The following is a 22,959-nucleotide window of genomic DNA, read 5'->3' as shown; positions in this document are numbered from 1 at the left end:
CTAGTCCTTGTCATCTTTGTCAATGCAGACTAATAAAGGTTTGACTATCTTGGCTAGATTTGGCCCTTTGCAGACTTCACCAGCATGGCTGAATGTGGCAAAGAATGGCTAAGAATGTCACTTAGAGGATTTAATATTTTTTGCCACTGAGTCACTGACTTTGGCAGGAGCGGCGCCAGGGTTTTTGCTGCCCTAGGCGGCAGTGCTCCTCCACAGTAATCGGCGGCAGCTCCTCCTCTGAAGCTGCATTCTCGGCGGCGGGGGTCCTTCCGCTCCAGGTCTTCGGGGCACTTCGGTGGTGGGTCCCGGAGTGAGTGAAGCTCCTCGCTGCTGAAATTCCGCAAAGGGCGGCGAAATGCCGCTCCCCACATCCTGCCGCCCTAGGTGACCGCCTAGGGTCACCTAGTGGAAGCGCCGGCCGTGGACTTTGGAGTGTACCTAATGGGCAGTGAGTGACATTTCTGGTTTAGAAGATAACTTGAATAAACATCTATAACTTTTTCATAATGAAATGTGAGTAATCTTAATACATTTCACTAAGAATGTAGGGACAAATGTCTATCAGGGATGGTCTAGACGGTATTTGGTCCTGTCATGCGGGCAGGGGACTGGACTCGATGACCTCTCGAGGTCCCTTCCAGTCCTAGAATCTATGAATCTATGAATCTATGACTGGTTGTGTCCTTAAGAGAAACTCTGTACATGGATCTTTCCCCTTCCCCACAGAAAGGAGACTCAGCCACCTGGGCAGCAGCATTTCCTCATCCCAAGGAGGTGCTGCTGCAGGAGGGTGGGCTGTGGATGTGAGGTAGGACTCCTCCTTTCTCTCTTTGTTTCCTCTCTTCCTTATGCCCAGTGAAATTCAGGATGGAAATGTAATACAGCTTAGAGATATAGTATATTTCTACAGTGGAAAACCTCTCTTGAAGGGGAATTCCTACATTTATTCTTTCAAAATAGGCTTTGATAAATTCACTTGTTTCATACACTAAAATAAGGGAACTTTAAAAAAAAAATTATTTCCCTTTTGTAACAGCTAGATGAATGGCTAATCATTGAATGTACATTATTTTGTAAATTGGACTCTCAGCTAAATATCTCTGCAAAAGTAAACTGTCATGTACATTTAATGCCTTCCTTTGGGTTTCTGGATTTCATTGTCAATATACAAATAATTTTGTTTGAAGATTATGATTCCATTACTGTGTGGTCTGAACAATTCTAATTCTATTAAGTGATTTTAAGATGTACTTTCATGGAGTTTGCTGTCTGAAATTATGGTGAAGAGTCAATGTTAGCCTATAGTATATATTTAAAGATTTAAATCATCCTGTCCTATCAAAGCAATAACGATGCCACAATTAAGACATTCATTCAGTATCTAAAGACTTTATTAGAACTTAATTGACTATTGCTATAAATTTCATGTTGTCTATCAAAATGCCTAGCTATATAAAGCCTGTTCTCAATTACACTAATACCCACTTTAGGGCCCCATTACACTGCCATGGTGTAAAGGGGCCTTACTGTAAATGAGAAACAGGCCCCTAGAATTTACAACTTATCTGTATATTGTAGTGTCCAGTAATATACAGTATATCGATATGATATTTACAGCTATTTTTTCCTTCTAATTATAGCAAGGTTTTCACAAAATGGAGGACAAGAGTTTAATTGTTGATAACTCACGTAAGGCATTTTGCACCTCATGAATATATTCTTTCTGCTGCACAGCTTCTCTCCTCATTCATCACTAATAGTAATGCCTCCCACCTTTGGAATTCAGAGAAGGGCTAGTGTGGCAGCAGAGTGCAAGCATTAAGCCAAGTCCAGGAGGTGCTATAGGCAGTTTTTTAGGTGAGATGTGCTCTGCTGCCATAAGTCACTGACCCTCAGACTGCCAGGACATGGGGGCTTTTTCATTGGATAGGCATGTAGGGCCTTGACTTCTGCCCAAAACTGTGAGGCCTTGTCTACACTACCAAGTTTTGTCGCCAAAACTGCCGTTTGTCGACCCAAACAGTGAGTGTGTACACACTGCGAGGCGACTTTTGTCGGGGAGAATGCCCCATTTTGACGACAGAATACATCCACCCTCATGAGAGATTTACGTCTTTTCTCTCCACATTTTTGTTGATGAAGTGCAAGTGTAGACACTACGCTTCATTTCATCACTTTCATTGGCCTCCAGGAGATGTCCCACAATGCCCTTCTTGATCACTCAGGTCAGCAATTTGAACTCCACTGCCCTGCAGCCAGATAGATAACCATCCACCCCTTAGAAGCCCCAGGAATTTTTTAAATTCCATTTTCTGTTTGCTCGGTGTGGAGAGGTCTCATCGCATCTTTCGAGGTGACCATGGTGGGTTATCGCAGCAAGTGCTTGGACCACTGCAGAGCTGTTGATCTGATCAGTATATGGGGAGAGGAGGCTGTGCAGTCCCAGCTGTGCTTGAGCCGAAGGAATTGGGATATCTATGGGTAGATTTCTCGAAGTTTGTGTGAGAAGAGCTATGATGGGGACACACTGCAGTGCAGAGCGAAAATAAAGGAGCTGAGGCAGGCATACCATAAGGGGAGGGAGGCAAACCATCATCCCTCAGGTGCTTCACCTAAGACTTGCCGGTGTTCTGTAAGGAGCTGGATGCTATCCTCGGTGGCAACCCCATCTCCATTGCCAAGAGCCCCATGGATACTTTGGAGGGCACGGAGGCGGCAGAAAGAGGACCGAACCTGGAGGACGAAGTTATTGAGGAAGAGGTGGAGTTAGATGAGAATGTGCAGCTCCCGGCGGGGTCGCCCGGTGGGGCAGGCAGCCAGGAACTGTTCTTCACACCTGAGATGTCTAGCCAGTCTCAACAGTCGCTCTCTGATGAGCAAGAAGCAGGAGATGAGACTCCTGGTAAGAGGCTGTGGCTTGTGTAGTGCAGAGGTGGGTTTAGGGCATAGAAATGTGGGAGGCTGGCTGTGTTTCTGTGAGCTGGATATTTTCCTGTGTAGCTAATCAGTGCGGTGGAACAGGGTGTTGATGCGCACCAAGATCTCATGGGAATCCTTCAGAGAGATCTCCAGGAAAGTTTCCTGGAAGTACTCAGTAATCCTCTGCTGAAGGTTCCGTGGCAGAGCAGCTTTGTTCCTTCCCCCATTGTAGGAAAATTTCCAATGCCATTCTGCAGTCACTTGTGCAGGGACCAAAGCGGCACATAGGCAAGCAGCATAGGGAGCAGGGTGGAAGCCATAAGCATGGAGTAGATGTACTCTCATTTTCCTGATTACCCTTAACAGTGAGATGTCTGCTAGAATTACCCCCACCTGTGGAAAAGTGTGGGAGAATTTTAGAATTTGTTCCCTAGAATGCTGCCCCATGACCCTTGCAAAGAGTGTGTGCTCTTTTCCCCATGTGGAGCGCGCTCCCTCCCTCCCTCCCCGCCCACCAAAACTCACCGTGCTTTGGGTGTTCGCAGAGATGTGTGCTTGGCTAGGGTCAGTGAGAAAGTGATGACAATGTTGCAAAAAATGTATTTAACGGAAATGTTTCAATGCTGAATTTAACAATCTTGCTTCTGTGCTTCACCAGATGTGGCCTTCAGGAACACCCCACACATCCCAGCCGATCATCTCCACCAGATAAGAAAACGCCCAAGACACAGCAAAGAAGACATGTTCCAGGAGGTCCTGCAGTGCTCCAGTGCTGAAAAAAGGGAATGAAAGGAGTGCTGGGAAGCCAAATGGCAGGACAGAAAAGGGAACCATGCATTTGTTAAGGATGCTAAAAATTATGGAGGAGCAAACTCAGATGCTGAAAGCCTTAATAATGCCACAGACTGAGCAAATCAGTGCTCGACCTCCACTGCAGCACATTCAGAACTCTTTTGCATCCCCCCCGCCCCCAACTCTGGCTGCACATTCCTTTCCACCTTCCAGGACTTCTCAGTTTCCCCTTCACTTCACCCCCTCGGACAACTTTCACAGTGATAGCTGGACCTACTCACAGCTGTGAAAGTTTGCCCTTCCCTGGTTCCTCCTTTCCTGCCAAGCATCTGTGTGTTTGTGTGGGCTGTTTCTTGTGCAATAAAAGCAGACTTTCACAACAGTAAATTATCTTTATTTTGTTTCTACAAGGTGAGATTGCAGGCACTGCCAATACATGCACAGACATTGTAATCACTTTATTACAGGAATATAAGGCCCCAAATGTCACCATTGCCTCCAAGGAAAACTACATGGCATGTAACATTGAAGCAACTCATACAGAGATATGTTACCAGTTGTCATTGTCAAAGTGCTGCCTCAAAGCCTCCCTGATTCGAATAGCTCCCCTCTGGGCTCCTCTGACAGCCCTGGTATCTGGCTGCTCAAAATCAGCGGCCAAGCGGTCTTCCTCAGCACTCCACCCCTGAGCAAACCTTTCACCCTTAGCTTCACAGAGATTATGCAACATACAGCACGCGGCTATGACTTTAGGAATATTATCCTCAGTGAGGTCCAACCTGCCATAAAGGCATCGCCAGCACACCTTTAATCTGCCAAAGGCACATATAATTGTCATCCGGCACCTTCTGAGCCTGTAGTTGAACCATTCCTTACTACTGTCCAGATGTCCCGTGTAAGGTTTCATGAGTGACGGCTGTAAGGAGTACTCAGGGTCCCCCAGGATCACTATGGGCATTTCAACAGTTCCCACAGTAATCTTCTGGTTAGGAAAGAATGTCCACGCTTGCAGCTTTCTGTACAGGCAAGTATGCATGGGTCATGCACCTTCCCAGACCACCCTGCGTGGATGTCAGTGAAACACCCACAGTGATCCACAAGTGCCTGTAACACCCTGGAGAAGTACCACTTCCTATTGATGTACTCTGTCGCAAGGTGGTCTGGTGCCAAAATTGGAATAGGAGTGCCATCTATCGCCCCTCCAAAGTTAGGGAAACCCATTTCTGCAAAGCCAGCCACTATTTCACGCACATTTCCCAGAGTCACGGTCTTTGTAGCAGGATGCGATTTATTGCCTTGCACACTTGCATTAATGCCAACAGTCAGCTGGAGTTGCCAGCTTCCACACAGCAATTGCCACACGCTTCTCCACCGAGAGGGTAGCTCTCATTCTGGTGTCCTTGCCCTGCAGGTCTGGGGCGAGCTCTAGCGAACACAGCTCCAGAAAGGTGGCTTTCCGCATCTGAAAGTTCTATAGCCACTGCTTATCATCCCACACTTGCATGACGATACGATCCCATCATTCAGTGCTTGTTTCACGAGCCCAAAAGTGGTGATCTACCCTATGCACCTGCTCTGTGAATGCCAAAAGCAATCTAGGGTTGCTCTTATCCATATCATGCAGAATGTCGGGTGCCTGCGAGTCTTCTTCAGTTAGGAACTTCATGATTAACTCCACTGTCTTCATGATAGTCAACAGAGCAAAGGAGAGCAGTGCAGGATCCATCCCTTCTCACAAAAATGCCGAGGTACACAGCAAAGAAGGGCCATTGAGAAAAGGCTGCAAAAGAAAACTGGAAGCCCATGGAGTGCTGGGACAGAAAGCAATGCATCATGGGACATTTGGAACTGTCCCAAAATGCACTGCAATCTGCTCCGTCATCCCACAACACCTAGCGAGAGGAGGACTGTGGATAGGTACCCACAGTGCATTGCTCACACTGTCGATGATGGTGGCCCCACTGTGGATGCGATCTACCAACAAAGGGAGCAAGTGTGAATATGAAATTGCGATTTTTATTGTGTCAACATCACTTTTGTCGACACAGATTGGTAGTGTAGACATGGCCTGACTCCACCATGGGAGGCTTGATCAGGAGCATGAGGATTTTGTTGGAGAGGAGAACCCCTCACAGCCTGCTCAGGGATAAGTCTTGCAAACTTCAGAGACTTTGGTTCCCCAAAAGCTAGTGTCCCCTTTGTAAGGCAGCAGCTCATATTGTTAATGAGCAAGTAGTGAAGTTTTAAACCCTTTCTCCTTTGCTTTTCCACCATGAGGGAAGTGTTTGCGGCTTTTCTCCTCACAGAGGCTCTCTCCCAGAACCCTATATCCGGTTCACGACCCTCCCCACATTCTGCAGTATTCCTGGGCATTCGGAGGTCCCTGGCCCGGCGCCTACTGGCTACCAATGCCTTATCCATGTCAGCGGCCCCCATGGAATCCACGGGGTGCTCCTTGGTCAAGGAGGTCACACTCCTCATCTCGCTCAAAAGTCAGATTGCTGGCCAGGTCTGCAGTCGTGACCATCTTTCCACCGCAGGCCCAGGCACTGGTGGTCCTTATCTGTGTGGAGCCACCACAGTTGTCGTGTCTGGGTCCATAAACCCTGGAATAGGATCCAGCTTTGGTTCAGTTAAAGATCTTGTCTTCATCTCCGGATGATGCTGTGCTGCCTGACTCATCCTCCCTTTTGGTACTGGAGGATTTTTAAGATGTACCAAGACCTTTTGAGATGTGTAGCTGCTTCCCTCAGTATCCAAGCTGAGTTCTTACAGGAGAATACCCACAAATGGGTGGACATTTTACAGCTGTCTTCTCCTGGGAGAGTCACCTTCCCTATCAACGATGTGCTCCTAGAACTGGCTAAGGCCCTCTGGAACACCCTGGCTTCAGTACCGCCTGTGGATAAGTGCATGGGGAAGCGCTATTTCATTGCCGTGCAGGGATTTATGGGGTTTTATTTCTATCTGGCCCCAAATTCCCTAGTTGTAACTGCGGTGAACGACAGAGTCCAGCAGGGCAGGTTTAAGTCCACCCCCAAGGATAGGGACTCTAAACGATTGGACCTGATGGGCAGAAAGATTTATACCTCCTCTTCCTTACAGATGCAAATTGCTAACCAGCAAGCCTAGCTGTCCAAGTATGACAAGACCAGCTGCCTGAGGCCTCACGGGAGGAATTTCGGATCTCTGTCAATGAGGACTGTTTGGTGGCTAAAATGTCCTTGCAATCTGCTTGATGGCTCAGACACATTGGCCAGGATGACGCTCTCTGCGGTCGTCATGAGGAGGGCTGATTGCATATTTCTCGTATTACGCCCAATGTTCAGCAAGCTATTGAGGATTTGCCCTTCGACAGCCAGATGCTGTTCTTGGCCAAAACTGATGAGACACTGCACTTCTTCAAGGACTGCAGGGCTACCTGTGGTCATTGGGGGTGTACACGCTGGCAGTGCAGAGGCGCCACGATGGTGACCAACAGCAGGAGCCACAGTGCATGTTCTTCCCTCCTCCGAGGCAATGGAACTATCCCCGGAAAGAGGGATAGATCCCACAGGAGAAAGCAGTTTGGGGTTTGACCAGTCCACATACCCTCCCCTGGGGTTTGACCGGTCCACATTCCAAGTTCCCATTTTAACTCCTGGGTCCAGAGCACTGTTCCAGTAGTTGCTTCTCTGTCTTCATCTCACTTCTTTGGGGACAGGCTGGCCCACTTTCTTAATATTTGTGGCTTGATTACTACCAACAGCTGTGTCCTAAGCATCATCAGATTGGGTTATGCCATCTAGCTCCTCTCCATCCCTCTTCAGTGACCCCTCTCATGAGATACTGCTCCTCAAGAAGGTCTGCTCTGTGCTGGCAGAATACCTGGTACTTCCCAATACCCAAATCCAAGGGAGGAGTAAGATCCATTGTCAGCCTTCGTGGACTCAACAAATATATCCAGTACATGAGGTTCTGAATGGTCATTCCATCAATTATCCTCCCTGCATTGTCTCAGAATGACTTGTTTGCTGCTCTTAACCTTCAGGACACCTATTTTCACATGGCGATTTTACTAAGCCACAGAAAGTTCCTTTGGTTCATTGTGGCGGAATGCCACTTTTAGTACACAATGCTTCCATTCAGCCCATCTTCTGCCCTCTGTGTTTTTTACCAAATGCATGGTCATCATTACAGGGGCTTTACATCTTCCTGTATCTGGATGACTGGTTACTGAGGGGCAGATCCAGAGAGCAAGTTCTTGCTCAAATTAGCACCACACTGCACTTGCTCGACTGTCTGGGTCTCATCTAAACACCGTAAAGTCAATCTTGGCTTCCACTCAAAAATAGAGTTCATTGGGACTCTGTTAGATTCCATGCTGTCAAGAACATTCCTGCTTACTTAACCATTTTCAGACAACTAGCCATCTTTGCCTCAGTCTGCAATCTCAGTCTGCAACTCCTGGGCCACATGCAGGTGGTCCAGTTTGCAAAGTTGTGCCTTCACCCCCTTCCATTGTATCTGCAAAAAACACACTTTTCTTGATGCAAGGGCTTCTCCTTCATATGGTCCTGGGCAACCTATATTAACAGCCTGGGCATCAGAAAAGATGTGTAGTTAAGTGGGATTTCTTGCATTAGTCTCATCAGTACTTTTTTGGTATCCAGACAGAACTCAACCAGGAAATTTCATTAATTGATCTGGTCAAATTATGTTTCTGGTGTGAGGGGAAACAGAAAGCTCTTTGGGGCAGGGATTGGCTCTTTATTTATACAATGCCCAACACAATGGGGCCCTGGTGTCCATATATTACCATAATACAAGTTATAATAATAACCACACAATTCTGGTGATCTCAGCCACACTAGAGTTTCTCCAGTTTGGTTGATTAGAGTCCTGTAACCATAGAAAAGGGGGTAACAGTTCTAGCATTGTTCTTTAGGTGGTCTCCCCATTTGAGTATCATCAGGTGTCAAGATTCATCAGAATGACAGATTAGACAAGTGGCAGGGCTTTCTAGATGACATTTGGTCCAAAAGACTGAGTTTGGAATTCATTCCTCTGTCCATTCAAGAACAACTCTACTATTGTTGTAGGAAAAGGTGATTCTTTTAGCTCCAGAAACCTTTCGTTCAGAGTACATTGTTCTTTCCACAATTCCTGTGAAATGATTCTTCTATCATTTTGTTGCAGTGCTTAGCACCTCTGAATGTTGAAGCATAAATGGGCATTAGGGTTACAGGACTAACTGCACTTCTGTTCCCTTGATTGTCTCTGTGAGCTCACCCTCTAGAGCCTTTACCCACCCCAGGGTGGAATTTTGCAATTCTCCTGCTTTTAGTCAGGTTTGGGCTATGGTACCTTGTGTATCAACTGTTGTTACCCTGCAATTCCTACTGAGTTTGGGAGTCTGCAGCCAGAAGTAAATAGTGACCACACAGACTTCTTAAAATAAATGTATTGTTTATTTAGCAGTAGAAACAAAGTACTGAAGGAAAAAAGGTTTTAAAGCAGCCTACACACATCTATCTTGCCATCTGCTGATGGTAACCAAGGGAGACATAACTTTCAAACACCCATGGCAGGTTCCTGTGTCTGCTAGATTCCCCTGAACAGCTGCTGGCTTTTTCTTGAGAGACTGCCCCTTTAAATCCTGCCAGAGATTTTTTTTTTTTTTGTTCTGTGTTAGTTGGGTCTTTGGTTGTTCCTAGTCAGAACCAGTTTTGTAGGTCATCTGGAGACTGAGATAGTCAATACTAATATAATCAAAAATAACAGTTCTGGCATTGGCCCTTAACAACTCTAACCCGTCAGTTGATGGGTGGATTGCTGTCAGGAGCCATCTCCTCCTTCTTGCTTGTATCCCAGACTGACCCCCAGTGAGTTAAACAATATAGTCATACAGAAAGCATTTCAGTAACCAAGCCAATGTACAGTATCAATACGTTATTACAGGGCAGCTCAGAATCAGTCAATTACACATCCCAGTTGTACTTTGTTCATTTCATTCTATCCAAGATAGAGGCTTAGGGCCTCAAAGTTGTTGCAGGCAAGATGTTAAAATCCTGCACCTGGGAAACTATGAAGGGGAGTCAGGACTCCATCAACCAGGTCCATTGTGGCATTATGGGGAAAAGTGTATGAGACTTGTCAGAGGAAGATTTGCAAAGTAGAGTTCCATTCCTCTGCAGAATGGTAGGAAGGTGTTGCTGGGTTTGTTCCCAAATAATTCCTTAAATGACAAAATTCTTGCTCTGTATGGAGAGTCTTGTATTTCTGCTAATTATTTGACTCTGATAATAATTAAAATTCTGCTTATCCCGTGCCTCCCCATTTCTGTGATTCATTGCTCACTGCTTCCCATTAGTGGTGAATGAGGAGAGAAGCTCTTCAGCAGAGTGAGAAATTTCTTACCTGATAATTTTTCTTGCTTTAGCAGCATCTCTTCTTATTCAACCTGCCCTAGCAGTCTGGTAAATGACTATAACACAATTTGTTGTAACAAATTGAATTTTTTTCTCTAAATGGAGACCTAGATGTATAATTACCATAAGATTATTTATATATTATATCAGTTTGTCATCTTAATGCTAATAATTGATTGCTGGAGTATTTCTACAGCTTTGGAAAAACTCATCTGGTGGCCTAAGCTAAAGGGAGGGGTTTAGTACTAGAGCCTCCAGCAACACCATTGCTGCTGAATTCCACAGGTGAGAAGTGTTTCTTATTAGTGATGAAAGAGAGAAACTGCTAACAGAAGATTATCGGGTAAGAAATTTCTCAATCCTACTGTTATCGCACAAGAACATTTTGTGTGCCAGTATCTATTAAAGTTCAGGCACTCAGTTAGTGTGCTGATGAGTGATATAAGGATCACGTTTTGTTTTTTTTCTGTTCAGAATATTTTTGGTAGCAATCTTTTTGTTTTGGTAATATAGGTAACTTTATCATTATGAACTGATTAATTTTAGAACTACTTCTGTGGGAATCAAGCAAGACATTACCCAGCAAGAGATTGATGAGAGCAGAGTTTTCAGGGTTGTTCAAGGTTTGTATACTTATCACAATTACGTTTAATTTTTTGTTAGTGTCTTTGCTACTGATCTAAAAGAGCACTAACAAGTTTTTTAAATTCTTTCTTTTTTAAAGAAATAAACACAAGCAAGATATTTAAGTTAATACAATAATTAATACTACTGGCATCAGACAACAGAGAAAAGGAATGCAAACATAAATGTCTTTCACTTTGTGCTTTAATCTATGTGTGTTCTTTGAGAATTTTCATTTTTTTTTTTGACAAAGGAAAAGCCCAGCACAAGCTCATGTGTAGATTAGTTACAAATGTAATGTGTAAAATGTTGCTTTCAGTAATGACATAAGTATGAAAGAAATGTTATGGAACCCCATTCATGTGACACTGAATTTTAATAGATTTTGCCCATTTGTCACTGATACAGCATTGAGAAAATAGCTTTACGTTGGATAGCTCTTTTGGTCATTCTTAATACACTGGATTTGTTCTAGATTTCCATCATCTGCATATTAAATATTTTGCTTACAAATAAAGATGTCAGGGCACATTTATTCATGTTCACTGGAAGATTTAATTCATCTGTACACTGCAATTGATAGACTTTCGGAGAGAAGACTTTACTGTTTCACATTAACATAATTCACTTCAAACAGGAATACATTAATGCAAAGTAGGAACCTTTATGTTCATGCTGATAGGGTCCACATAGGGGATTTACAGCACAGCATTTTGATGTGCACTGCTATTCACATCTCGCATTCCAAACTGCAGTACAGTGTTGAGAACGCTTATACTTCAAAAACAAGGGAACTTGGCTGTATGAATGTGCTGTTTAACTAGCAGTGTGGTAAATGGGAGTTTTTTGGAAAAACACCTTCAAAACATCTTCATGTAAACCTTGTTTCTTTTATTTCTCCTGATCCTTAGGTATACTTAAAGAGAAGCTAAGTAAAAGGGGAGTTCGTGTTGTAACAGGATTAGGAAAATACTTCCGAGAACGGGATCAGAAGAGTGATGGAGCTCTCTCTAAGGCAGTCTTTAAACAAGCTCTAACAGTATTTCATTTAGAAGTGCCTGAAAAGGTAAGTCTTGATGCAACTGTAATCAAGAGTGTGATCCCAAAGCGATTGTCCTCTAAAAGTTTATGGAGTCGCTACTTGCCTTCATTTAAATCTGCAGTTTGATAACTATATTTGCTGCTTTTTTTGTGTTTTTTGGTGCGTCTGCTTTCAGTCTCACATGAAACCCTTTTAAAAAAGTAACAGTCAGGCTTCTTTAAATACCATAATGAAGCAGAAAGGGCACAACCCAATTTTTTTTTCCTTTAAGTCTCCTTTAAAATAATGTTAAAAAAATAATCCTGGGGCCTAATTGAGAGAGGGCTAGTATACTTCCAGCTGATAGGTAGGGTAGGAGAAACTTACTTAAAAAAAGGTTACTGACTGATTGGTTGTTTGTTTTCTGTACCCTTAATTTATAGTTTCTTTATTGCAATCTAGACTATTGCATGTATTATATTGGGTGGTAGATTCCCATTGCCAAAATAGATTACTCCTGGGGGAATTCTGCACTACTGTGCATGTGCATAATTGAGTCCTGTATATTTTTAATTTTTTGCGCAGTTCCGCCTTTTGCCCACCAGAGGGCTGTGTGTTGATAGAACAAAGCAGCAGCTCCTTGCCAGTGACGGAAGAGAAAGAGGCCTGCCTTCTTTGCAGTGGGCCAGGTCATTTAGAGAAAATGGAGAGACAGACAGTGTGGGGTGCTGTGGGGGTCAGACAGGGGCTCATAAGGGCTAATGAGGGAAGATAGACTGGGGCAGGGGCTGAATGGGAGTGGAGGCACAGAGGGCAGTGAAGTGCAGGGCCACATGGTGATGGGGAAGGGGTGCAGAGCTACATAGGGACAGTGGGTGGGGGCACAGACACATGGGGACGGGGAGGGCGGACAGGGACACATAGGGACAGAGGAGTGGCTGGGTGGGGACACATGAAGTTGGGGAGGGGGTACAGGGACATGTAGGGATGGGGAGCGGCTGGGTGGGGGCACAGACACATGGGGATGGGGGAGGGGTACAGAGCCACATTGGGATGGGGAGGAGGTGCAGGGCCAAATGGGGATGGGGGGAGTGGGTGTCTGAGTGGGGATGGAGGGACACGTTGACAGGGGGTGCAAGGACACATGAGGTGCAGGAACACATGGGGAAAAGGGCAGATGTGTCTGACTGAATGGGAGAGGCTGGGGTCAGCCGGGGTCTGCATGGGGGAAGCTTCCTAACAATCCCTCCCCACCCCCCCCCAAAAAAACCCTGTTCCATACTTTTCCCACCCACACCCAACAACCCTTCAAGTTCATACCCAGACTCCTTCACAGCAATTTACTTGACTCCCCCAAGCCTGTGCACTGCTTCGGAGGGGTGCGGGAAATACGGTTTTGTATTATAGTTTAAATGAATTATTACTCAGAGTTCTGTATTAATATGCCTAGGAAGAAATCTATTTGTCAAAAAACGTTTCCTGAATCTTTTTTGTTGTCTGTATTGTTACAGACATACTTGCTGACAGGTATTTTGAAATAAATGACCAAAAATAATTGAAACTGGTGTGATTATATTGTGTTATTTTTACAAATAAAATATGCACATTTTTGCAGAATTTTAAAATATTGTGCACAGTATTTTAAATTTTTTGTTGCATAATTTTAATTTTTTTGGCACAGAATTTCCCTAGGAGTAATAGATGTTGACAAGCTGTTAGTTAAGGATCTCAGGAATTCTCTACTCTCTTACAATCCAGGAAGGGCAGGGGTCAATCATATGTGGTGGCTCTGGTTGCCATTAGTGCTCCCATGACTGTTGTTTGTGTTACTGGCCTGAATTCTTGGAAAGAGTATTGTTTCTGTTGCTGCTCTTGGTTTGTTTTTGTTGACGTTGAGGGGAGATGGATTTAAATGAACTTCTCTGTAAAATAAGATGATTTCTTGCAGCAGGAAATGCTGGGTTCTGAGATTGAGTAAAGACAGTTTATCAAATGGTTATTTAGTCCCAAAAAATTCTGTGGGGCATGATTTTGCTGCATCTCTGCTATAGGAGAAGTGGGATTTATTTGCCTCCTAAATAGCAGTGGCATAGGTTTTAAAGCCTTTATGGGTTCTCAGTAAACTTTGGGAATTTCAGAGGGTTTGATACCCTCCTAGAGCAGGGGTGGGCAAACTTTTTGGCCCGAGGGCCACAACTGGGTGGGGAAATTGTATGCAGGGCCATGAATGTAGGGCTGGGGCAGGGGGTTGGGGTGTGGGAGGGGGTGCGGTGTGCAGGAAGGGGCTCAGGGCAAGGGGTTGGGGTGCAGGAGGGGTGCAGGGTGCAGGAGGGGACTCAGGGAAGAGGGTTGGGGTGCGGGAGGGAGTGCAGGGTGTGGGAGAGGGTGCGGTATGCAGGAAGGGGCTCAGGGCAAGGGGCTGGGGTACAAGAGGGGTGTGGCAGGGGCTCAGGGCAGAGGGTTGGGGTGCGGGGTGCAGGAGGGATTCGGGGTGTGGACTCTGGCCTGGCGCCGCTTACCTGGAGTGGCTCCGGGGTGACAGTGGTGCACAGTGGGGCTAAGGCAGGCTCCCTGCCTGCCCTGGCCCTGCTCCACTCCTGGAAGAAGCCAGCATGTCCAGCAGTGGCTCCTGGGGGTGGGGTAGGGCAGGAGGCTTCACCGTGCGCCACCCTCGCCTGGAGGTGCCACCCCCAAAGCTCCCATTGGCTGCAGTTCTCGATTCCTGGCCAATGGGAGCTGTGGGGGTGATGCCTGCAGGCAGGGGCAGCACATGGAGCCCTCTGCACCTCCCTCCCCCAGGGGCCGCAGGGACATGGTGCCAGCTGTTTCCGGGAGCAACGCAGGGCCAGGGCAGGCAGGGAGCCTGCCTTAGTCCCACTGCGCCACGGTGCTAGCAATCCCACAGGCCGGATTGAAAGCTCTGATGGGCCGGATCCAGCCCGCAGACCGTAGTTTGCCCTCCCATGTCCTAGAGGATGGGATCAAGCCCTTAGTCCTTGCATTAACTACCAGCGGTCGGTCTGTCTTACATAATTGTTCGTATTTTGGTGAATGCAGTTGCAGTCTTTCCTTAATAATGTGATTCTCTTATTAATTTGTAATATAATCTATTATATATAGAGCTGACTAGCTTATGTTCAGACTGGTCTTGTAAGAGGTAACTTTGGAAAGTCACTCTTTTAAATTGCAGGATTTTGAAGCTTTGTGGCTTATTCTTGATGACAACTGTAGTGATAAAGTCGATTATGGGGAGTTCACTCGCGCCATTATTGGGGAAATGAATGAGTATCGAAAAGCATTTGTTAGAAAAGTAAGTTTGTTTTAATTATTCTAAATATGGAAGTAACAATATACATGAAAAAAATCTGAAATTGTTGAATGCCTGTTTTTGATCAATAATATATTACAGTTTTGATTTTTTTGTTTTTGTTAAGTTGCGAATCTGAAATTTAGGCATCTAAGAATGTCATGCTGGTTTGTTAAACTAATCTAAATGTAGATTAAAAGGCTGCATCTGCTTTGCTTGTGTGGATTTACCCAGTTTTGATTTCTACAACTGGCATCAAAATTTTCCCATTATTTCATGAGTTATTAGCGTGCTTCCTATACTTACCCATTCTTACAGTGCAGTCTAGTGGATTGTTCACTGGACTGGGATTCAGAAGAGCTACCTTCCAGTCCCGGTTCTACCATAATCCTGTTGGTTGATTTTGGGCAAGTCATGTCAGCTGCGTGCCTCAATTTCCCCTTCTGTCAAATGGGGATAATGACACTGACCTCTTTTATAACCATTTGAGATCTACAATTGAAAAGCACTGTGTGAGAGCAAGATATCATTGTTATTTATTTAAAGTACTATTTTGTAAGATGATACATGTATGAAAACTGGATAGATGAAGGGATTGGTAATGTAATGTGGAGCCTTTCGTTTTCTAGGACCCTTGTTAGAATCCATCCCATATTGTAGTGACTGGAAGTTGTTAAATACTAAGAACAATGCCCTGCTTTTTGGTATCTTTATTCCTAGAGGACCTGTTTTTCCCAGTCTTATATTGAGTCTTATATTGAGAGAATAACGCTCTGTGAGTAATGCCATTGAAATAAATATTGAATTACTCCTGCTAGTAGTGTCCATGCAATACGATTACGGGAAATTTAACTGAATTCTTTTTCTGCCCCGTATAACTAGTTGTCAATTAAGAACTGATTACAGAATCTTTTACTGTTGTTGCAAAAGGCAGAGAGAACACCGCTTGATTTCAGATCCTAGGTTGAATTTGTAGTATTAGTGGGGGGAAAAAAGATGTTTACATTTTATATAGAAGTCATTGAGAAAAAGTAACTATGGAATCCCACAATGTTTTGAGTCAGTTTTCTGACTAAATTGCAGACTGAGATTGCTCATGTAAAATATGTAAGTATTTCAGTCTAAATGCAAATCTGTTATATTGGACATAAAAATATCTGATGTAATTAAATACATTCATGTCATAATTTCTGCTAACTTCTGTACCACATTTCCTTTTTATCTTTGCTTAGGCTTATATGAAACTTGATTTCAACAAAACTGGCAGTGTACCTATGGTAGATATCAGAAAATGTTATTGTGCCAAGAAACACTCTCAAGTGTTATCAGGTAATTCATGTAGAAAGAAATATTTTAATTAGCTAGCTGATCTTATTTGTTAGCAGATATACAGTACCTGTGAATTGTTGCTATTATTATGAGCTGTGTTTCCTAGTGGCTTGGACTTGAGGTTGTTAATTAGAATTATTTTGTCCTCTGGTCAAAACACCTAGACAAACACCAGTTAGGAAAGGTCTAGTTACTACTTAGTCCTGAATAAATGCAGGGGAGTGGACTAGATAATCTATTGAGGTCCCTTCCAGTCCTGCACTTCTATGATCCTGTGGTCACCTGTAATTGGTCTGTCTTATTAGAACTGACCAGGGAATTCTAGACCATCAGACTAACTTCAATACCTGGATAGATACTGGACCAAATTGTTAAACAATCAGTGTACAAGCACCCTCAAGGTAATAGGGTTATAAGAAATAGCCAGCATGGATTTGTTAAACAAATCATGCCAAACCAACCTAATTTCCTTCTTTCACAGGGTTATTGGCACAGGAGATAAGGATGAAGCAGTAGGCATGATGTATCTTGATTTTTAGTAACGCTTTTGATACAGTCCCACATGATATTCTCATAAGCAAACTAGGGAAATGTGGTCTATATGAAATTACTAAATGTAGGTGCACTACTGGTTGAAAGACCGTACTCAAAGAATAGTTATCAATGGTTTACTGTCGAACTGGGAAAGGTGTATCTAGTGGGATCCTGCAAGAGTCGGTCTTGGTTCTGATACTATTTGATATTTCCATTAATTACTTGGATAATGGAGTGGAGAGTATGCTTCTAAAGTTTGCAGGTGGCACCAAGCTGGGAGGTGTTGCAAGCGCTTGGGAGAACAGAATTAGAATTCAAAATGACCTTGACAAATTGAAGAATTAGTCTGAAATCCGTAAGATGAAATTCAGTACATTTAAGAATGGAAAAATCAAATGCACAACTACAAAATGGGGAATAACTGGGTAGGTGCGAGTAGTGCTGAAAATGATCTAATGATTATAGTGGATCACAAATTAAATAAGTCAACAATGTGATGAACTTGTGAAAAAGGCTTATACTTTCTGGGGTGTATTAACAGGAGTGTCCTATCGAGTTATGGGAGGTAATTGTCCTACTCTGCTCGGTACTAGTGAGGCCTCAACGGGAGTACTGTGTCCAGTTCTGGGCGTCACACTTTAAGAAAGATGTGGATACATTAGAGAGAGTTTGAAGCCATGATAAAAAATGCACTATGGAAGCTTTAGTGCAAAGCAGCAGGTCCACAGGAGCACTTAGTGCATGACAGGCTTGTGAGCAGTAGATTTATACCCCGGCTTGCTGTGCACTGAATTGCCATAGACACAAGCTCTAAATGTATCCAGGATATAAGCTACCTTCTGAATAAACAATTAATATTTTTCTGGGGTATGGAGTTCGCTAATCCTTTACAATTTGAGGTATTTTTACAGTTTGTAGCCTATTTTCTTTTCAGGGCTATAAAACAGAATTTACAATGTTTAAATCTAATGTTGAAGGAAAAAGACTTTAAATCATAGAAGAAATCTAATTTCAAGAACACACTTCCATAGAACAAATTAATATTGGATTATTTTTATCAGTAATATTTCCTAGCACTTTGAAATATTTTGTGTAGTTTATAAGACTATCATAGTCTATCCATCTCTAGATTGTATCTAAAAACTCAGAATAAATTCCAGCCTTCGCAAAAATCAGTGGGTTTTCTATTTGTTTGTTTTTTGTAAATAACTGAGTTGTTTCCAAAGTGCATAAAGCCTGGAGCATTCCCAAATATTAAAGTTATTCTTTTGCCCCCTGTCATAGCACTGTTGAGTAGAATCACTCAGTCCCTTTTATGAAAGAGACAGGAAATTTTCCAAGGGACTGCTTTAGGACTTAAGATTAATTGAATAAATTCAAGCTGCATGAAAAAAATATTTCAACATTTGAGGAACTTCAAGCCTGTTACTTCCAAAAGAAGTGTTCAAACAACTTTGTTCAAATTATTTCATAGTTCTAAAAAACTGGGTGTATTAAAAAGGGGACTATGTAATAGAAGCAGGGAAGTACACAGCATTGGTAAGATGGCTGCTGGAAAACTGTTCAGATGTCCACACTTCAAGAAAGATGTGAAGATTCTGGAGAGAGTTCAAAAGAGGGCCATACAAATGACCTAGGGACTGGAAAACATGCCTTACAATAGAAGCCTTAAGGAGCTCAACTTATTTATCTTATTGAGAAAATTGAGAGGTGACTCTATCACTGTGTATAAGAGAGACTATATGATAGTGGGGGCTTTTCAACCTTGCTGAAAAAGGCATAGCAAGAATCCAGTGTTTGGAAGCTGAAGTTAAAAATTCAACCTTGAAATATGAGGCAGTTTACTAGCAGTGAGGGTATTTACACATTGGAAGAGCGTACTTGGGTGGGAGGGTGAGTGGTGGAATTCACCATTGCTTGGACTGTTTAAAACAAGTTTAGAGATCTTTCTAAAATTTATGCCTTAATCCAGCTTTTGGGACAAATTCTGTGGCCTCTGTATGCACAGGTTGGATAGTCATGTGGTCCCTTCTTCCCTTGGAATCTGTGAATTTTCCTCTTTATCCCCTTCATGAGCTGTGGGGAGAACAAGATGGCCTGCATTGACCTCATCATGCTCATAACAGTGGCAGCTCTGCACTAAGATAATGACTAATCAAATCTTATGCTTCAGGGCTTCAGCTGGTTGGCTGCAGGGGTTAGGAAGCAATGCTTTTCCCTAAAGCACAATTGGCCAAATGTATTCTGGGTTTTTTTGTCACCTTCCTCTGAAGCAGTAGAGATTGGCCACAGCTGGAGATGGGATAGCTGATGGGGTGGAACAGTGTTCTGAGGTGATAGAGGGAATCCTCTTTCTGAAATGCCTGGCTGGTGTGCCCTGCTCACATGCTCAGGGTGAAACTCCTAACCAGCTTTGGGAATGGGAAGTAATTTTCCTCCAAGTCAGATTGGCAGCGACCTTGGATTTGTTTTTTGCCTTCCTCTACAGCAAGAGATCTGAATTGCCTACTAGAGTCATCTACGCCTATCTCACCTAAGCAGTTCCTTTCCATTACAGAAACCTTGGGTGGCTGCAGATTTGGGGATGGAAATAAGTTTTTTCTGCAGAAGCCTGTTGGTGGCTCCTTATTGGGAGGTTGTCAGGAATGGATTCTGCAAGGGACTCTCCTAAGTTAGAAAGTGGCCTGGGGGAAAGTGAAGCATACCAGAGTTTACAGTAATGGGGACAGATTCTGCACAATTTAGGGGTCCAGGAGCCTGAAGTAGAGGGAGGGCCTGAGCCTCTCTTATACATTCAGTTCGCCACCTAGTGTGGCAGGTTGATAACCTAAAACTAAGAGGAAAAGAACCACTCTGAAACACCTGCCGGAAGAGAAGGTGAGCCCTGCGCAAAGGCTTAAGGAATAGCTAGCCCAAGGAGGGAGGTGGCATCTTTGGAGAGAGGACTATTACTTAAGTATAATTCTTAGTTTTTGAGATATACTTGAGTGGACTACCACCCATTTGCTCTTCTACAGAGTAATTTCTACTATTCAACTTGCATATTGGAGTATTTTTCTATTTAACATTATTTATTGTTAGGTGGTTGGTTGGAGTATTTTTCCTTCTTGATCCTAAAAAGAACTAACCAAGGAAAGCTATGGGATAGTATTGGCATTGAACGGGTATCATGGTAGATGTCTTATAAGATTCTCTAACTGCTAAGAATTCTGTAGTTAGGGGAATTACTGACTGGCCTCATATTTAGACCAGGGACTCTCAGGGTGAAATCCTGGCTCCTTTGAAATCAGTGGAGCCAGAATTTCACTTCGGGGGTGGTAATCCATTCAGATTGTATCTTCTCTCACTGGTGCCTGGGTAGCAGTCTGGGGGGAGGGGTAGCTCAGTGGTTTGAGCATTGGCCTGCTAAACCCAGGGTTGTGAGTTCAGTCCTTGAGGGGGCCACTTGGGGATCTGGGGCAAAATCAGTACTTGGTCCTGCTAGTGAAGGCAGGGGGCTGGACTTGATGACCTTCAAGGTCCCTTCCAGTTCTAGGAGATGGGATATCTCCATTAATTTTTCTTTTCTTTTCTATGCAAAAAGTAATTTTGGATGTAATCTTGATCAAGAAGAAATTACTTCGTGTGTTGTAATCCCAAAACTGATTTAGAATGCAAACTTTATTTCCTAAGATGTTTCTAGAACTCTGAATTTGTATTCCACTAAACCACATTCACTTAATCACAAAGATTAAACTTTCAGTAATTCAGAAGTGTGCTACATACTGCATCATTCTGTTTTGGAGTCCTTTGAAGAAGCCTCTGATCTCACTATCCATTTAAATCTGTTTTGGACTGATGTATTGAGGAGGTGGTGATGGTGCTGCTGCTGCTAAATGTGATGAGATGTCCTATGTTATGAAGATGAGACAGTTCTAGTAGCCTAAACCAAGTGAAAATAAATCGCCACTATTCAGATTGCATTACCCATGTATAGTAAACTAAATTCTGGTTAAAAGTAAAGACAGCAGTCATTTCTTTTGACAAATACATTTTTAAATCAAAATTTTGTAGTTTCCTAAAGGAAAAAATCTTCACAAACACAATTTAAAAAGTTTATTTTTCCCTAAATATATCAAATGCTGTATATTGAGTGTTCCTGAGAATGTGTTTAATGGCAAATAATATTTTAACAGGTGTTACCACAGAGGAAGAAATTAAATCTTCATTTCTAGAAACACTAGAGGATGCCTGCATCAATTCCAGTGAAGTGTCATATTGTGAGTTTGAAGATTACTATGAAGGATTAAGTATTGGAATCATGGATGATGAAGATTTTGTTAATATTTTAAGGAATGCTTGGGGAATTTAGAACTGAAGAATATATGGAATGTCATAAAAACCCCACTTCAAATGTGGTGTAAATTAAGTGAGGATTTATTCTTGATATGAGTTACTTTTCAAATTTGTTTTAATAGTCTGAAAATATTTGAGTGTAAATTTTCAGAATGGTATATAAGTTATACATAAAGCTCCCTTTTAACATTTCTTTCATGTAAATTTTGTGTTTTATTAAACTGTAAAATTTGTAATAGCTTTATGCACGTCCATCTGGCAGTAGGATCATTTGTCTCATTAAAATACTGTAGCTTATTTTAAAAACAGGAATCTAGAATACAAACATAGGTGAAAGGATACATGCATGAGAAAACTTACTATGAATCATAAGTACCAGTTGTATGATGTATTGTTGAGATGCTTTAGATTTGACTATATATATTATATATGAATACAGTGTTTTTTCTCTAAAATGTGTTGCTCATAAAAGAGGACATTTGCTTTATGAAATGCGTAGGGCCAGATACTGCTTGGCTCTTACGTTGATGAGAAGGATGCAAGTCATCCCTTTCATCTCCCCCGAGTTGGGGAGAGACTCACAATACTAAAAATGCATAGAAAATTAAGAACATTGCATACCTCCTTAATGTTCTAATTTTCAGAGCAAAATATAGCTTGTTCTGAATATATTTACTGATCTTCATCAGACACAGTAGATTGAACCGCAGGCTCTCCAAAGATTTTAATGAGATGCTTTCGACTGGCGTTTGGATATACTTTGCATACTTGTCTTTAGTTTGTAGAAATGTGTTCCAGGGCCTGTAATGTGCTTCAGGCTCTACAACCTTTTGCTGAATTGTTTTTTACAAACAAATAATAGATTTACTCTTTCTAGATGTGTGACTTGCATATGTTCTGCTGCTATGATTTATTTTTGGTGGAACCTTAACAGTAAACTCCTTAATCCAAACTGATAGGTTTTTCTTAACCTTTCTAAGAAAGCAGCAATCACAACTATAAAAATTAAATTTCTAGTCTACACCCCGCTTAAATTTTCCTTACTACTGTAAATATTTAATCAGTTGTGCCTTTTAATAAAGTATATTTTGTGAATCCTGAAAGAGTCATTGTATTAAGAAATGGAAAATGCCTTATTGATTTTTTTTTTCTAATTATATTTCATAATAATCTTGGTGAAAGATACCTTTAACACTAGGGCCAATTTGGAATCAGACTATATATGCTCAGTCTTGTGCTGTTAAAATGTAATTTGCCTTGTACTTGTCTGATTGCATTTTGATTTATGATCTGTCTTGTGTTCTGTGGATAAAAACAAGTTTCCTCTGTTAGACAAAACTTGTTGCTCACAGGAATTTGAGGACGACCTTGAGATTTGTTGGACTTTAGTAAATCTCTTTGTCAGGCTGGTTTATTCTATCTGTATTACCTTTTCCTTTACCTATTTTTTTTTTAAACTCATGCCCCCTTGCCTTCTGATTGTTAGTTTCTTGTTGCCGTTGCTCATTTTGAACCCTTGCTCATTTTTAACATCTCTTCCTGCTGTATTTACTATTTGTGTTTAACTTTCCGTTTTCATATTTTTAATGTTCTGTTTCTGATTTTTGTTTATTTTAACCATTTCCTATTTAACCATGTCTTACGTAGCTTATGTTTACCTCTTAACTCTTATGTAATTGTCCCTCACT

At 42.5% G+C, this 22,959-nt stretch overlaps 1 protein-coding gene across 9 annotated transcripts in view; it reads left to right on the top strand.

The window, feature by feature from the left end:
* CAPS2 (calcyphosine 2) overlaps positions 1-22,953 on the top strand; it is a 96,962-nt gene extending 74,009 nt beyond the window's left edge. For 7 of the 9 annotated variants that reach the window (XM_034771676.1, XM_034771670.1, XM_034771686.1 and 4 more), the window contains 5 exons: positions 10,668-10,744; positions 11,657-11,811; positions 14,957-15,076; positions 16,306-16,402; positions 21,112-22,953. In XM_034771676.1, coding sequence (XP_034627567.1) covers positions 10,668-10,744; positions 11,657-11,811; positions 14,957-15,076; positions 16,306-16,402; positions 21,112-21,287 — 625 coding nt within the window. In that variant the 3' untranslated portion in view covers positions 21,288-22,953. Of the gene's footprint in view, positions 1-726; positions 809-2,637; positions 2,903-3,577; positions 4,105-10,667; positions 10,745-11,656; positions 11,812-14,956; positions 15,077-16,305; positions 16,403-21,111 lie in introns of those variants that run through there. The other 2 variants (XM_034771700.1, XR_004645863.1) reach the window with 2 other exon arrangements.
* The last annotated feature ends 6 nt before the right edge of the window (positions 22,954-22,959 follow it).

This window comes from Trachemys scripta, chromosome 1 (genome assembly GCF_013100865.1).
Source record: "Trachemys scripta elegans isolate TJP31775 chromosome 1, CAS_Tse_1.0, whole genome shotgun sequence".
Lineage (NCBI taxonomy): Eukaryota > Metazoa > Chordata > Testudines > Emydidae > Trachemys > Trachemys scripta.
This window is presented reverse-complemented; position numbering and strand designations above follow the sequence as displayed.